The 18,053-nt window shown below is 33.0% G+C and overlaps 3 protein-coding genes across 5 annotated transcripts; 1 reads left to right on the top strand and 2 right to left on the bottom strand.

The window, feature by feature from the left end:
- Positions 1-804: 804 nt before the first annotated feature.
- Positions 805-4,185, bottom strand: LOC120270648 (AP2-like ethylene-responsive transcription factor AIL1). Its single transcript, XM_039277706.1, has 9 exons — positions 3,746-4,185; positions 2,961-3,642; positions 2,791-2,873; positions 2,626-2,634; positions 2,436-2,524; positions 2,274-2,347; positions 2,146-2,196; positions 1,948-2,024; positions 805-1,775 (listed from the first exon to the last, which is right to left on the bottom strand). Exons 1-9 carry the CDS (start codon positions 3,831-3,833, stop codon positions 955-957), a joined length of 1,974 nt encoding a protein of 657 aa, XP_039133640.1. The 5' UTR covers positions 3,834-4,185; the 3' UTR covers positions 805-954.
- Positions 4,186-6,946: 2,761 nt separating this feature from the next.
- On the bottom strand, positions 6,947-10,608 carry LOC120270024 (adenylylsulfatase HINT3-like). 3 transcript variants are annotated; one of them, XR_005539540.1, is made up of 9 exons: positions 10,389-10,608; positions 9,683-9,738; positions 9,214-9,271; positions 8,298-8,364; positions 8,056-8,111; positions 7,913-7,966; positions 7,723-7,841; positions 7,589-7,643; positions 6,947-7,221 (listed from the first exon to the last, which is right to left on the bottom strand). XR_005539540.1 is itself a non-coding variant. In XM_039277031.1 (8 exons), the coding sequence occupies exons 1-7, from the start codon at positions 10,599-10,601 to the stop codon at positions 7,725-7,727; spliced, it is 621 nt and encodes a 206-aa protein (XP_039132965.1). In that variant the 5' UTR covers positions 10,602-10,608; the 3' UTR covers positions 7,386-7,643; positions 7,723-7,724. The 3 variants fall into 3 exon arrangements, 1 of the variants encoding a protein (XP_039132965.1); XR_005539539.1 differs by having other exon boundaries at positions 7,589-7,841; XM_039277031.1 differs by lacking the exon at positions 6,947-7,221 and having other exon boundaries at positions 7,386-7,643.
- A 4,656-nt stretch (positions 10,609-15,264) lies between these two features.
- LOC120270854 (amino acid transporter AVT1H) lies at positions 15,265-16,949 on the top strand. Its single transcript, XM_039277920.1, is given in 5 exon segments — positions 15,265-15,534; positions 15,613-15,653; positions 15,655-16,089; positions 16,091-16,222; positions 16,327-16,949. Coding segments are annotated over 5 exon segments (1,374 nt in total). The 5' UTR covers positions 15,265-15,302; the 3' UTR covers positions 16,861-16,949.
- The last annotated feature ends 1,104 nt before the right edge of the window (positions 16,950-18,053 follow it).

Raw genomic sequence — 18,053 nt, 5'->3', positions numbered from 1 at the left:
AAATATATGATGAGCCACATATGTAGCCTCCTCTTAATTTTATATATAATTTCTTTCAAAAATAAAGATCAGTAAAAGAAAATTATATCAAATTACCTCCCATGAAGGTTTTAAATTTTAACTATCACTTATTCCTTTTTCAACCATAACACCAAAATTAACTAACCAAAGCCAAAGAAAACAACTCACTAAAGTTACTAAAATGAAGTGCAAATGATGTTATCTTCTTGGAAAGTGCATGCATACTATCCCCAAAAAATAAAATAAAATAAAATAAAATAAAAACATCCAATCAAAAAAGTCCATCAACCCAACACTCCAAAAGATCCTAATCAAACACTCCATTATTTTCCCAAACTCTGCCATCAAATCAAATGGAAGTGGTTGGGTGGTTTTCCCTGCCATGAAAAGCAACCCATTCTTCACCATTGGTGCCCTAAAACGGTGCTCCATTTCCCTTCTTTAAGGTCCTTCTTTCAAACAAGAATTAAGAAGAAGACCTGAATAAGAGTGTGAGAGAGAGAGAGAGAAGGATGCATGCATGTCTTATGTTTGTCAGGGATGTGGGTGGACAAAGCTCACCATGTTCAAGGCCAAGTCCTGCATGTGGGATTCCCCATGCATACGTGAATGCGTGCTATTTAAATACTCACGTAAAACATGCATAAATATCCATTTATTATATAAATTTAAATATATTAAGATAATGGAATCATGTCTTCCATGTCCTCATGCATCTTGTCTCACAATTTTCACTCAAAATAAAAACAAAATCCAAACATTAATACAACCTCCAAATAATTATTCTCTGAAATTTACTTACAAAGCATGACTAATTCCCCCAAAACATTTCAAAGTTCAATCCTATGTTAAAACTAAAAACCAGTCTACTATCTTTCAGCCAACTTCCCTAACTTGCTGATCAAAAAAGGAAAAAAAAAAACTAATCAAAATCTATGCATCATTCCATACTGTGAAAATTGGAGGACCAGTATTGTTGTTATTGCTGCTACTTGGTTCCATGCTTTGCACTGAAGCTTGAATCCATGTATTGCAAGAACTACTTTGCTCATATCCATTGTCCTTAACAACCTGACCTGCTGAATTTGGCTGTGATAGGTGATAATAAGCATTTGGCAACATGCTTTCGTATTCAATGCTGCTCGATTGATTGTTCCGGCTTTGATCGACCACAACCGTGCCGCCTAACGGCAATGCAAATCCAGAAGTCCCTCCAATGAACCCTCCTTGATAATTAGCACTAGTGTTATAGATCACAGAGTTTGATCCAGTGCTGTGTTCCATGGACGACGATGAATCTAGAGACATTAGATTATTGATTGCCGACGGCTGAAAGAAATTATGAGTGTTGTTACTCAAATGTAGTTGTTGAAGGTCTTGCAAGTTATGCGCAATGCCGACGGAATCCTGTTCAGGCTTGCACCAACCTCTGTACTGACCATAAGGATAGTGATATGCCAAAGGTTGAGGTTGTTGGAATGCAATTGTAGGCCAACCATGGCTGCCAAAACTGTTCATTCCATCGGTAAGCTGTGAAGTTATAGCCTCATCATCCATTCTCCGGCCATCGACACTTGCCTCTGCATTCTCTGAAGCATCCTTTAGACGCTTAGCAGCACCGCCGATCGGCAAAGTGCTGCTCTCCAGAATGCTATTCACATCATATCGACTCATGTCAAAGTTTGTCACCGCATTTAGTCCACGAAATTTAATCGCTGCGATATCGTATGCCTCTGCCGCCTCTTCTTGTGTGCCTACAAAAATTGTAAGGCCATTGAAGAATTTAAGTTTCAGAATTAGAAATGTATGTGAACATTGTTTATTGAAAGGAGAGCATGACATTGATATATGAAAATGGTTCAATGGCACAGTATTATATTGATATCATGTATGAAGATGTTTAAATTGTTTTAATTAAGGACTTACTAAAAGTGCCTAAATAGAGATCCTTGTTCCCTGCCACCCTGCCTATCCTTGCCTGCCATCTTCCATGCTGATGATGCCTGCCACATAAAATAACAAATTAATATATAACTTCATCCGAAACAAATGAAACATATATAAAACACTTAATTCATACATAATCAAGAACAATAATAATCTGAATTGTGAATTATCACATACCTAGTAACACCTCGATAAATCGAAGCACCTCGAGAAAAACCACTACTCTTTCTGCATACATAGCATTGTTAATTACTATGTATAGAAATAAGATTAAATGATTCTAAATTTATGATAGAGGAGACTACCTTCTAAGAGATGCAACATACTCTTGCCTTGTCATGTGTTTCATTTCCTCCAACTCTTTCTCATAGTTACTTATCTAATAAAACACAAGATAATCAAAATACCAAGCTTAATTTATTGATTTCCAAATAAAAGGAACCAAGAAACAATTAAAGAAAACTTACAGGAAAATTAGTAGTTGTAGTAGTACCCCAATACTTTAAAGCAGCCAAATCATAAGCTCTTGCTGCTTTATCTTCCTTATCATAACCACCTTTTATACATATGATCAATGAAAACCAATCCATGATAACAACAAATAAATTAAGAAAGTACACAAGATATATTTATATACACATATATAAATTTCCTTACCCAAATACACTGCAAGGAGTTGGCATTAATTAAAGTCATTGTTGGCAATGATCCAGCAGAATAGAAAAGAAAAAATAATAATGAAAAGAGATGTCAGCACTCATGAACACAATAAGAAATATAATTAACTTAATTGTTAGAATTAAAATTTATTCATTCATGCACCTTGTCTCCCCTTCCTAGTTTGTCCTTCTCTTCTACAACTATTATCCCAGAGATGAGCTTCATACCTTCCAGTCCACCTATGTCTATAAATCAAAACATGAATATAAATAAATATCAGCAAACTTATCATAAGATTTTAATTAAGCATGTTAGGAAGTGCAATTCAAAACCTTGTTACACCCCTGTAAATGGAAGTCCTCTGGCCAAATGTATCAATAGATTTCCTTTGCACTGCCTCTATAGCTATAGCTCCATTCTGTGCATCAATACCACTTGCACTTCCCTTATGCTTTTCATCCAATGAAGAAGAACCAGCTTCTCCTCCACAACCACCACCACCCACCACCATTAAAGGCAGCGAAGAGCTTGACTGAGACCCTGATGCGGTGACGGTGCCGGAACTCATCGATAAAGATAACCCCTGTGAGTTCCCAACCATTGAAGCAACAGCATGATCAACACTATCATTATTCAAGCTCTCTGGTTGCTGCACTGGTGCTGGCTGGTTTCTCAACCAAGTCTTGATCATTGACAAGCCAATAGAGCTACCACCTGATCCTGTACTATGATTAATCAATCCTCCCCCATTTGGTGTTGATGCTGCTACTGTTGCAGTAGCTGGGAGCTGCAAAGAACAGTTGGAGAACAAGTAATGGTGTTCATTGGTACTATGATCATAAGCACCTGGATGAAGTTTCTGATCATTGTCAGAGAAGGAGTTGCCACCAAGAAAGTCTTCAAGCTTTGGCTCATCATCTTCCATGGTGTTAGTCTGATTACTACTTGATCCAACAACTAACATAGATAACTCTGATGAACTCCCTTTAAATTCCATCCCCTTCATCCCCCAATCTTTAACCAAAACAAAATCCAAGAAATGTATAAACATATATATATATACAAATTAATAGATGGATTATATATGCAAAGAGATCAAGTAAATATAAAATATTACCTTGAGGTTGATGGTGAGTTCTGTTGTAAGAATCCCAGACTGAGAAAAGAGCCATGGGGAAGAGAAGGGATGCCAGAGGAGGAGTCATGAGTGCCAGAGAGACCAAAGCAGTCAGAGGAGATATCAGTGGTTGCTTCAGCGGCTGTGATGTGTGTTTGAGGAGTTTGTGAAGGTTGGAGATCTTGAGGTGAAAGAGAGAAAGCTAACCAGTTGTTCATAGAGCCCATTTAAAGAAAGAAAGAAAGAAAGACAAACACAGAGTTGAAGAAGAGGTTTGGCTGGCAACTCTGGAGCTATTTATGGATATGGGAGAAGTGAAGGGAGGTGCTGCTGTCGTTTTATGGGAAAGGAGAAGCCTTTGTAGGGTCAGTCCTTACAAAGGGATAGAGAGAGAGAGAGAGAGAGAGAGGGATGGTGCAGTGATAGGTGCAGAGCAGCAGTGCATTGGGGCTTGGAAAGAGAGAACCTGAATGAAGGTAAACATTTCAAACACTAGAAGACACTCACTTTTCTATAATACTAATAATAATAAAATGTACAGATATATATGATATATATATATGTATATACAAATGTGAATACACCATAGAGTTAATTAGGGTAGTTTGTTTGACACTGTAATCTAAGTCCTAGAAGCACACCTGTAGAAGTTGATTTCTGACAAGTGCTAAGGATAGTGACCTTTAAATTATATTAAAAAAAGAAGAAAAAAAAAATCAAGGAAACATATATAAGAATAAGGAGGCTCTTCTCCACCTGCACCCATTTATTCAAAAGCCTATATATGCTTGGGTGTCACTTAGTCAGGAGAGCAGTCTCCTAATGCTTCCCACCAACCTCCATTCTTATGCCACCTCCTGCTCTGCATGCATGACCATCATGCCACCTTAACACACTTACAGAAACTATATATCTTATGTATATGTTTGTTGGTTTAATTAGTTGATGAAATTAAAAGGAAAGAAGGAGGAGGAGGAGGAGGAGGAGGAGGGTACCTCAGAGGGTGTGTCCTAAATGAGGACAGGACTCCTTGTCTTCCGGGCTATTGGGCTTCTGCTTTCATTCTCAGAGCATTCTCTTTCTTTCTCTTTCTTTGTATGTAAAACACAGTGGGATTAATTAACATTAAGATATTTGATATTGATTTTAATTCTATCTCGGTGGTAGCACTGCTTGCTGAAAGTTTGACCGTCAAGGAAGGAATCAAAGGTGGTAAAACACATGCATGGCCCCTCCCCTAAGGCTCTTTTTCTATCCTTATATATATATATATAAAATATATATATATATTTCTACAAAGCCTGCCCCTACAGTCAAAATAAATGCCTCTCGGTAATCTAATCTTATAATCATATCAACCCTTACTCCTTCCCAAACCCCAACCAAGAAAGAGAAGAAAGAGAAAGAGAAAGAGATTTATTTTATATATATATATATATACACACACATAAAAGAAAAAGGAGAGAGAGATTAAAAGAGAAAGTGAATGGACAAGCCAAAACAAAACAAGAGACCTCTTCACACACGTATACATACGTATCTACGTACGTAAATACATGCATGCATGTAAAGTAATGGTCCACGTGGGTAGATGCATGCATGCATGCATGCATCCCCGCCATGCATGGCTTTAAGCGTTCATGTATCTAGGGCCACGTCCTCCATTTTTAGGATTGGAGATCTTGCTTAATTATTCTATATATATATATATATATATAAAATGAGAAATAATTAACAACGTTGCTTCTAGGGAGAGTAGAAAGAAAGCAAAGAGATAATGAGAGATGATTATAAAAATTAATAAAGAGTATTAGTATATGGTACTTTAGCAAGTTACAAGGGTAATAAAAGATAAAAGAGTGAGGAGGAGGAGGAGGAGAGGTAGTGTTAGGATGGCACAGTGTTCAATAGAGAAATAGAGAAGAGTTATTAAGTATTGAAACCCTAAGAACTGAGAGAGAGAGAGAGCTTAATCTTGGAGAAATCGGCGGAGCGCCCGTGCCTCCTCGGAAAACAAGCACACGTTTAAATATATTTATATATATTTATATATATATATATATATATATTAAAGCCATGCACTTGGACCGATAACAAGTTGAGAAGAGAGAGTAAACATTTCCAAATAATAATAATAATAATAATAAGTTTATATGAGTAACAGTATTGATATAAACTCATTTTATCAAACAAAATTTTTCACTTGTTCATGATTGTTAATATTTTTAATTAATTTTTTTTTAATGCATGTGGTTTATCCACTTTTTCAAAGAAAAATTTTTTTTAATCAATATTATAATTTTGAAATGTATATGGAGATGGATTATTTATTTTATTTTTTTTTTACTTAGATAAAATAGACAAAACCCACCTTTAAAGATCTCTTATAATAAAAAATTTCGTAAAAAATTATATAATAAACTAGATTTCATTTATAAATTATTTTGATGAACTACAAATTAGTTATGGAAAAAATAAACTAGATTTCATTCACTAAATAGTAATATTATGACCAACAGTATAAGAGCAAAATTTGGCATGTTATACTCCTTTCTAATGAAGAAAGGGTTGAGGGTTCCATCTTTGGCTTGCACAGGCTTTTTATTTTATTTTTGTGATTTCCGTTATATATATATATATATAAGGGAATCATTAAACAACTAGAGTAATTTGTTTTACAAAATTTAATTAATCATCAATCATAATTATTTAATAAACACTACCAAATATTAATCATTGATTACAACAGTAAAAATGTGAATACAAAATTCAAACTTCTACCCTTATTCTCAAATAAGATAATAAACTATTCTTAGGGTAAGACAGCTACCATCAGCAATAAAGAAGAAGAAAAGATACAGATATGCATATACATATAGTATTTTAAAGTATTATAATTTCATAAATAAGAGGTCTTTTATTCCATAGTCTTATTCTCTATACAAACACACGCCTTCAATGGCTTGACCCTTATTAAGCCCTTGTTCTAATGAACCAGATTTCAACATGAACTATGTATTATAAGAATCATTAACGTTAAACCCTTCTTAATTTCATTTTGTCCTTGGTTTTCATAGATTAAAGAATATATCAAGATTAAGAGAGAGAGAGAGAGTAAAGAGAAAGATTAGATAAATGCATGCTTGTCTGAGTTTGTCCCTAGAACAGCCCTCTTATTTTCCAAATCGAATCCTTCAGAGCTCTGGGAATGCTAATCATGTTTTATTTAATCCCTTGGTTTGTAAAAGTGCATCTGTTTACAATAATCATGTAAAGAGGAACTCTTAACAAGGTTTCGGATTTTCGCCTTTTTGACCTTGAAGACTCTGCATCCTATACTTTGATATTTAGAGATAAAAATAAAATAAAATAAATGTACAACAAACCCTAGTTCTTGAATCCCAACCCATAAGCTGAAATTTGTTGCATTTCTCGAACTAATGGTTTTTTCGCATTGATCCAATTGAATCTCCAACCTGAGTTATGTTTTCATGAACTTAATTCAGAATTCACTAGTAATTAAGAAACTTTAGTGTGAACTATAAAAAGATGTCTCACATGTTCAGATTCAGAAAGCAAAATGGTCAATGTAGTACAAGAGCTATACTTTCAATAACTTTAGATTAATATCTCTAAAAAGGACAAGCAAAGCAATCCAGGCAAGCTTTTCTTAGAGTTGAATTGAATGTTCCTGTTTGTGTTTGACCAGGTTTCATAATTAGGGTTTTGTCTCACATGGCATTGGTTTACTCCAATTGTTTGCATATATTCATGTCAAACTTCTTTAATTGCATTTAAAACAAGTAATCTGAGAACTAAATATTCAAATATGATGGTACAAACCTGAGTTGTGAACCAACTTGGTGTTATCATCCTCTGCACTTTTCAGCAGCAAGTTCTGGACATTGGCGCACATAAAGAGTGTATATATTATAAACAAAGGTAAATGCTAGTGTATGTAGAATTCACTAAGCAACCATTAATCTTCTGAGTTGTTTGCAGGTGTAGATTCATCGGCAGAGGAGAGTTGTTCCTTGATGGATTTTACTAGAACAAAGGTTTCCGAGTTTTGTTCCAAGGACTGTCGTCTAAAGCTCTGTAGGTTCGAGAATATATCAGTGAATTGATTCCATCCATGATAAGCATCAGACAGAGTATATTAATTACCTCAGAAGGCCATAACTGATCACCTGCTTTACGAGGAATTATGTGCAGATGAGTCTGCAAGATAAGAACAAGTAATTGATGCAGTGAACATCGGAATTGTAAGTATTTTATTAGGTTGGTTAATTTTCAGTATCATGACTTACATGAAATATTACTTGTCCAGCAGCAGATCCATTATTGACAACAAGATTGAATGATTCTGCTTTGAATGAACCAATATAAGAATTAAGTCAGAAAACTATCATTAAAAAAAAAAAATTAGAATGTTGTTCTTTGTTGTCATAATTCAGAACTAAAATAATTCATAATTTTGTATGCAAATATTAACTCCTGCATCTAATTCTATATAATTAACAGAAAACCAACTGTATTTAGGACCACTTACTGCAATGAGTAGCTTTCATGATTGCATTACCAAGGGTTGGTACAGTGGAACACATGGCTGCTACCACCTGCACATGAAAATCATATAATTCAAACTTTTATTATAAATTCATTTTTAGAGGCTATAGAAGAGGCTACAACTCATGATATAAAGCGAGCAGAACTTTGTTTATATATGGTATGGAGCTTGTAGAAATTCATTGAAATAAAGATTTTTCCTTTTTCTTCATTGACTTCTAATGTGCCAACTGACAATATTTTTTTTCATTCTCCTCAACTTGGCTGCTAAGCATAAAAAATAGTCATATGCATGAACATGGAAATTTCAAGTTTTGATCCAAACAGATGCACATTAAGAAAGTAGAGGCAGCAGAAGCAGAATATATGAATTAACGAAGAGGCACCAGAAAAATTATTTAGAAAATTAAAGACAAAAATGTCGAAGATGTTTTGGCAAGATAGAGCTTTGTAAATAGCCAAAAATAAACCGAAACATATATCTTTTCAAGCAAAGATGATCACCTTACATCACATAGAGTATGAGGAAAAAAACTTTTTTTAATTGTTTATGGTGAAGGAAGACCATGGTTTGGGACCTAAACGGACTTTTATTTATTAATGCAATGTGGTTTATCAATTTTTTTTCGGAAAAGAAAAATAATGCTTCAAGGGAAGAACTTTTGAATTCTCTTAAACGCATTAGCAAACTAATATCTTTAGCTTTATAGCATCCACCCTTTCCAAAGTACAAACAACAAAATTCCATTACCATTTATTTCATCTTTTTCACCAATATAATGGTTGTTTTTGTCACGCTCTCCTCCCAAGCAACAGAGATATTAAATCAAACAGATTATGATACTTGGTAATCGATATACAAATTTTAACGGAGGAAATATGTCAATAATAACACTTACAGAAGGAGGAGTCACTTGTAAAGAAGAAAAATGAGACTTTGTGATGATAAGAGAGTGCCTGCAAAGCAACATAAATAGAACACACTTGAGAGAAATAAAATAGAGAAAACACATGACAACTTGTATTTGCCTCAAATTGAAGAACATCAGACTATTAGTTTAATTGATACCCTTTTCATTTTAGATGTAACAAAAAGAAAACAAACTTCTGATAGAAGGCCATATTCATGGAGGCATATAAGCATCCTCAGAGAAGCCATACCAGAAAGCTAGCATTATAAAAACAATTCACAATGAATTCAATCTATTTACATTTCAGTACCATATGATTTGTTTTTTTAATTAAAAACACTGAATAAGGGAAAGTAGTGGTTCAAAGGCACAAGAACAGCATAAGAAGAAATTACAGCTTAAACACCAATTTGTAGGTGTCAAATGACATCAAAATAGGAACTGCATAATACCTTACCCAAAAGTCAAAGGGTTGGAATCCAAAATGCATAGGCATATATCATCTTCATACAACTGCATGACAAACATTAAGATAAGAAAACATTAATCAATCAACAGCCATGTATGAAATACAGTGTTCAATACAAACTACTATAATTTTACTGGTTTACAACAGCACAAGAATTGGATAGTAAAACACAGTAAACATTCACAAGAACCCATTTTGTCAAGAAAAAACATACACTTGACCAAGTCAAGATCCATTACCAAATTCTAAATAGATTCTTGCCATTTACTCTCAATTTCATTCCCATTATTACTGCAAACAAGTAACTTATTTTCTACATTATTTTCATCAATATCAAAGTCTACAAACATGTATTACAGTGAATAGAATTTTAAGTTCCCAAAAGAGAAAAAAAAAATACTGAAACTATCCAAGTCAATCAATCCAATCCCAAATACAGAGATTTCACAAACCAATTGGACAAGCACTAAATCCCTAATCAAAACACTATCTCCAATTAAACAACTGCTAAATCGAATAATTTGGGAACAAATTCCATCAAATAATCAGTTCACCAGCCTCCAGATATCAATACTACCACCAAACAAAGAAATTGGCCATCAATTCCAGCTCTATCAAGCAAAAATTAACAAAAATCAAAACTCATAGAAATTCAAAATCATCAAATGAATTTTAAATTATCCAAGCAGAGAACCTTGAAAGCAGGGGATTCACCACGGATAATCTCACAAAAGACGCAACCATTGCCTCCCGAGCTCCTCGAGGAGGCAACAGCGGGCACGACGGAGATCCCTGGTTCTTGGGCCGGGGGATGGAGATGGGAGGATACGGCGGCGAGCCGCCGGAGCGCCGCCATGGACGCGAGGCCAGAGGAGGCCTCCTTCGAGCTCTCGCACGGGCTCGCCATTTGCGGCTTCGAGGAAAATAAATAAATAAATAATTAAATTGATGAATTTTTGTAAATCGTGCAATTATTACAACATTATCCAGTCATTTTAATGAAATGTCGGAAGTACCCTTTTCATTTTTTTTTTTCATTTTTTTTTTTTAGAATTACAAGATCATCATAATTGTTAATCCTATAATCATAAGCGTAAAACCCTCTTGAAGTTCCGGTGACTGAGAGAGCTACATCAGTTTTGACTTTATAAGTTCACATGCAAATGTAATAGTAAATTTAGATAAGATCATTTCTATTCGGGACGAGGAGTAGATTTAAGTTTTAGAGAGAGTTAAATTGGAGGATTCACTCGTTACTGTAAAGTGCAGCTTTGACTTTATAACTTTACATGGAAGTACAATGGTGAATCTAAATAAAATCATTTTCATTTTTGAAGAGGAGTAGATTCAAAGTTTGTAGTAGTAGTTCAAGGATATTTGCTTTTTACTCTCTTTTATTATTATGTCTCTTGCTATCTTTCTTGTATTGTATGGTTGTTTCTATTTAATATCTCTTTATAACTGGTGGGTGTTGTTTTTTATATTTTGTTGAATCTCTTAGTAATTATGTAGTGGTTTATTTAAAAAAAAATAAAGTAAAAAATTGATGTATTTATGTGTTGGTTTCCAAGAGGGATTTTTTTTTTATTATTTAAAATTAAGATGTTTTCCCATTATTCAACTATTTTTAAAGGATATTTTTTAATATATATGAATATATGATGGGATGTAAATAATTTTATATATCTCATTAAAAATAAATAAATAAATAAAGGCATGGGCCGCCGCATAGCGAACACGAGCTTTGTCAGCTTCAATTGCGTTGTGGGCCAGCACGAGCACAAGGTGACATGGGCTGGCTGCCACACATGCTCAGGCCCATACATTAGGTGTGTGCATATGAATTATAATATATATATATATATATAACCATTTATTAATATACTATTATAAAAAAATAAATAAAGTCATAAGCTTCCCATAAAAATTTAAAAAAATTTTGGTAAGTTCAATTTTTCTTCAATGAGCAATGGTATATATATTTATCATTCTTATGATACAAAGTCACTATAACTCTAGTAAGCTCATCTAGCTTTCTATTAAATTCTTATATATTTTACCGAGCTCACTAAGACAACATATGAATCAAGTGAGCTGATGAGGGACTTGAGACCAAGTTGGTCAATCATACCTAATTAATTGTATGCACACTCCGGTGAATTCTATGAGCTTGGAATGAATTTATAAATGGAAAATAAAAATGAGAGATAGAGAAAAAAATTAATTTTATTAATTTTTAATTAAATTAAAATTAAAAGAGATCAAAAAGTTGAAAATTTTTAAAATGTGGAATCGTTAATTTATAAAAAAAGTTAAAAGGAATCTTAATTAAAGTGGTTTATTTATTTTTTTTAAAAATTAAAAGATGTTATAAATAGATAAAAAAAAAATTAGAGGGATATAGAAGTATATATAAGTTATATTTTATTTATATATTTTCATGTGAGATGCTTAAAGCTAGGGCTTGAAATCACGGTCTTGTGCACTATGTCCCAAAGCGTAATTAACTTTGAAATTAAATTTTATTTATTTAAAAGTGTTGTATATTATACTTCATGAACATAAGATCAAATCAAACAATAGATTAAAATTTATCATATGTACTTATGTTTATCTCAACAAGAATCACCCTTTTATACCTACCCCTTGTTTTTCTTTAAAATAAATAAGGAAATTAACTCTTAATAATTTTTTTATCAAAATAAAAAAGCTCAACGATTGAATTGAGAGGGATATATAACCCTTGTATCATGCATCACTATTATAGTTTTAATTTTTACAATTTTTTTTTAAAATATAGACGATTTATCCTTTTTTTTTTTCTTTTTATTCATAAATCTCACATTTTGTCAAAAAATTTTAAATTGTTTTTAATATTATAACCATTGAAATAGTTATATATATATATAAAACATAGTAGAAGATCACCCTCATCATTGGGCCGGGCCGGATCAGCTCAACTCAGAAAATTAAGGCTTTGATCTAGCCCAAGCCCAAATCCGATGAGTCTCATAAATAGTTTGGGCCAGACCGGACCGGCCCAAATTTTAAATATAAAGCCCATCATTACTAAAATATAAGTAAATCCCAACTGGATTGGCACCTACTCATTCTATATATTCTTTGTGAATTTTTTTAAAATTTATTATTATTAATATTTAATAATAAATTCAATAAATCAACTCATTGGTCAGCCTGTTAAATCAACCCAAAAAAAGTCCAAAAGAATTGGTCTATCATTTAAAAATGATATCCATATCCAATCCAAAGTTTTTTAGGATTGATCTTGGGCAGACCCATCAATCATTAACTTTGAATTAGGTTTGGATCGAGCTTAGGGTCAAAACAATTATTAACAAGCATACGCAAAAACAAATACATCCGTCATCATATATATATATATATATGACGGTATCCGATGGGAACTTAAAAATTAGAGACATTTGAAAATTCCACACATCTAATTTCCTAATAACATCTTTCCTAACAAGACAAATCACTAGGTTAGAAAACCTTAATTTGATTACCAACTAGTTTTTCTCCATATTTTCTTCAAGTTTGGAAGACAAAAAAACATGCATGTGATTAAGATTCCTTGGCAGTGGCTGAGTTGACATTAAATTCCCACAAGCTGGGAAGATTCTTGTTCAGAAGCAGCCATAGATGAAAATGAAATCACCACCACCACCTTCCCACTACTCCAATTTGTAGTTATGAATCATGAACAAGAATTTCCACATTAATGGAATTCATAATCACAGTGGACACTCCTCTCTTTCTTTCTCTCCAAGCCTAAATTCTTTTCCTTTTGAAAAATTATAACAAAAAGAATCATAAAAGCAAATGAATAATGGAAGATGAATTAATCCCTTCATGTTTCACACTTACTTACGTTACACTATATATATATATATACAATGCTGATGTATGAGAAGTATATATTCGATATGAGCATCCGATTAGCCAATTTGATGTCTATGTATATATATTCCTCCATTAATGGCTGCTATATCGACACTGAATCTTATTGCTTGCCGACCAATGTTGTTGTTTTGTATGCACATCTGAAAAATTACTAAAATTTTTTTTTAATAGATTCTAGGTCTTTGTTTGAGTTTGTTACTCACACTTTATGTCGGAGGATGAGGTGCACTGCTGAATGATTAAATCCCATCCCAGGAGGATGAGGTGCACTGCTGAATGATTAAATCCCATCCCAGCATGTGTGCACACCTCTAATTAATTACATTTGTGATGTTTATTAATATATATATATATATATATATATGTGTGTGTTCTCAATAAGAAAAGAATCATGTATAAATTTTTTTTTAAAAAAATATTCCTCAAAAGCTTTGCACCTCTGCAAATGCATATTGAGCCACCAACGACGTTTGGGTCAATTGGTATTGGGTCCCTTGCGTAGGGCATTCGTTTTGGAGAGGATTTTGGATCGAACCTCATGTCCTATACAAGGTGAGGGCACGTGGGTCGGTGTTAGAGCCTTACTCCCCATACGTGCACGTGTCTGGGATTTTGGTGCTTGTTGCCTTTCTCAAAACAAAAAAATTTGCATATTGAGCCTGACATTCATGTTTAAAGGATTAATCTAACAAATATGATGATGATCGAGAAACAATTAGAAAGCTAATATTGATTCTTTTGATTAATTAAATGAGGATTAAGATGGCGAATGGGACAAACATAGCAAACTCACATATAAAACAAAAGACCAACTCCAAGGAAAAAAAAAAGAAAGGAAAACAGATGATATTATCCCTTAGAGAACAACCCAACGAGCACTGCTCTGATCACCCTTGCCATGCCACAGCAAGTAGAATAAGAGAGATGATTAATTATCCATACTCCAAACTTTGAGGAAGAACAAATTGACAAGATGCTTGTCTGACATCACCTCACTACCCAATACCAATACCCACCAACTTTACACCTCAAAGTTCCACAAATCACAATTTGTCATGCCAGATAACTTATAGAATTTCATCACTTCTTCTTAATTTGCTTACTGTTAATACCCTATTTAATCTTTTTATTATCATCAATATGTCCTTTTAATCCCTTATTATAATTTATCCACTGTCAATTTTTTTTATTTTCACGTTTAGAAAATACCAATCTCTCTCAGATGACCATTCATTTTTCAGTCTAAAACGCTGATGTGGCATATATTACTTATTAACCTCGTATTAATATTTAAAAATCCTGATAATACCTAAAAACTCTTAACCCTTCTTATTTTCCTGTAATTTACATCCAGTGTATTTTTTTATATTATTAGTTTAGAAATGATCTGTGTCATGTTAACGTCTTGGACGAAAAAAAATACAGTCGTTTGAATATGAGAGAAGGATTGACATTTTCAAAAGATTTGAAAAATAGAGACAACTGATAAATTATAATAAAGGAGCATAAAGTAAAATAATAGAAGTACTAAATATGATATTAACCCATTTGCTTATACTTATGCATTTTCACCACCTTTTCCAACTATATAAATACACCACCATTCTCTCATCAACATTCATAAAAGAAAAGACCAAATACAAAGAAATCTAAAGATTGCGTAGTTTACATTGCATCCAAGATCATGCCGGATAATAAGAAGACAAATGGATGTTGTTCATGCTTAGAGTTGGGTCACCAAGTAGTCAGTGAATCAATGCATGGTGCATGGCTAGCTTCCACTGAGTTAAACTCTCTCCATAGTTCACAAAACAAGAAACTTTGCAACTGTGATCATGCTTTGATTACTACTTCAAACACTACTACAACTAGCTCCTTTCTTCATTCAGTCATCAACATGGTTGGCATGCTCATAGGTAATCACACACACACATATATATATAAACATAACTTATATATACATGGATTAATATGTCATGGGAATTTATATATAGGTCTTGGACAATTATCAACTCCATATGCACTAGAGAATGGAGGGATGGTTATCAGCATTGTTGCTCATAGGACTTGGAATCATGTGTGCATACACAGCACACATCATTGGCAAATGCCTTGAAGAGGACAACAACTCAAAGACATATGCAGACATTGGTCATCAAGCATTTGGAAGAAAAGGAAAACTCATAGCCTTTATTTTCATCTATGTAGAGATTTTCTTCACCCTCGTATCTTATACGATCTCTTTAAGCGATAACCTTAGCTTAGTCTTCGCCGGAGTTCATCTCCAAGTTCCCGGCCTTCGCCTATCTACATCTCAACTACTCACGGTAATAGCCATTGTGATTGCTCTTCCAAGCATTTGGTTGAAGAATCTCTCCTCTATTTCCTTCTTGTCCTTTGGAGGAATTCTCATGTCTATGTTGATCTTTTCAAGTGTTGCATGTTTAGCCGCTTTTAGTGAACTAAAAAGCCAACCAAACTATTCCAATTCTTCAACTCCATAAGATTCCCTCCATTTCAGGCCTTTATATCTTCAGTTATGCCGGTCATATTGTCTTCCCCAACATCTACACTGCCATGAAAGATCCTTCCAAATTCACCAAGGTATATATATATATATATATATAAATAAGTGCCATTTGTTTTACCATTCATGCATGAATTTGATCATGCATTAATATTTAGTAGTAAACTTTATCTATGTACAGGTATCAATAACAAGCTTCACTTTAGTGACAACACTCTACACTGGATTAGCATTCATGGGAGCCAAACTCTTTGGTCCAACAGTGAGCTCACAGATGACACTAAGCATGCCTCGACATCTCATCGTCACGAAAATAGCGCTGTGGGCGACGGTGCTCACACCGATGACTAAATACGCGCTAGAGTTCACGCCTTTTGCCGCCCAATTAGATCACAATCTTCCTTCTTACATGAGTTCAAGAATGAAGATGGCCATTAGAGGAAGCATAGGTTCACTTCTCTTGTTGCTCATATTGGTGCTAGCTCTTTCAGTGCCTTACTTTGAATGTGTTCTAAGTTTAACTGGTTCACTAGTTAGTGTTGCAATTTCAGCCATCTTTCCTTGTGCTTTTTACTTGAAGATTTTCTGGCCTAAACTTACAAAACAAGTGGTGGTGCTCAATGGAGTTATTATAATTATTGGAGCTGTTTTTGGAGTTATTGGAACTATCTCCTCTTCAAAGTCACTGATTATGAGTTTTCAGAGAGGCCATTAGATGTACACATGCAGTGAGCTTTAAATTTTTATTTTATATGTATGATATTAATTATCAAGGAACAACACTGTATCAGAGTTTCAGTTTTAAACAGAGTTATATAAATCATGAGCAATATTGGAATAATTGTTATGAAGTTTGAAATTTTCACTTAATTGTTATTTATTAAAAGTTTATAATTGGAAAGAAGAAGAGAATCTCATGATTGTCTACCATTGGGAATAGTTGGGCATTATAATTGTTCTAAAAGAAGCATAAATAAAGTTTGAGGAGAATTGATTCATCCTTGAAGCAAATGGATTGCAAATTAATCGAGAAAAGTAATATTATTCCAAAAGTCCTGTTTTTCACTATATATATATATATTTTTAAATTAATCACAAGTCGGTGCTTATAGCTAAAAAATAATAATAATAAAATCATTTCCTAGAGATATATATTACTTTTTGGTCATATGTTATTTGTTATCTCTATTCTGTGTTATTATTTTTCTATAGCATTTTTTATTTCTAGTGAGCCATTGTAATTTTCTCTTCTTTGTGCTAATAATTAAGTGGTTTATTTATTTTTTAAAAAAATTAATATTGATCTAAATTATATATGTTTCTCAAACTATGCAATTAATTTTTTTTAAAGTTAATATCATTTAATGTTAATCCTAATTATATTTGACGAAATTAATGCATGAGAAAAAAGATTAATGTTTCTTTCACTCATTAAAAACATGACCCTTCTTGTCTCTTTATGTCCATTTAATAATAACATGGAAAATAAAATTTTTAGATGGTTCTAATTTAATGGTGGCATCAAATCTCACCTGCATAAGTCACATTCTTTTTTTATTTTGGCCTGAAAGACAACATGAACCATCCACTTTGTATTCATGGTTGTATGACACTTGTTTTGATATCAATCCTTCAATCAACTGGCTCCAATTAATCTACATATATTTTAATTATCCATAGAATTTTTTATATAAATCATTAAAAAAATAATAAATAATTAAAAAAATTAAAAACACAATTTTAAAAGTTAAATTTTGAAATATATATATATATATGTGTGAGGAAAAGATCATTTTATTTTGTTGAAAATTAAATGTTACCAAAATTATTTTCATTTTACAGAAATTTTAAAATATATTTAAATTGATTTTTAACTTAACTATAAGTCTAATTGACTGTATTTAATTT

The sequence above is a fragment of the Dioscorea cayenensis genome, chromosome 10, assembly GCF_009730915.1.
Source record: "Dioscorea cayenensis subsp. rotundata cultivar TDr96_F1 chromosome 10, TDr96_F1_v2_PseudoChromosome.rev07_lg8_w22 25.fasta, whole genome shotgun sequence".
Lineage (NCBI taxonomy): Eukaryota > Viridiplantae > Streptophyta > Magnoliopsida > Dioscoreales > Dioscoreaceae > Dioscorea > Dioscorea cayenensis.
Note: the sequence above shows the minus strand (reverse complement) of the source record. Positions and strands in the feature narration are given on the sequence as shown.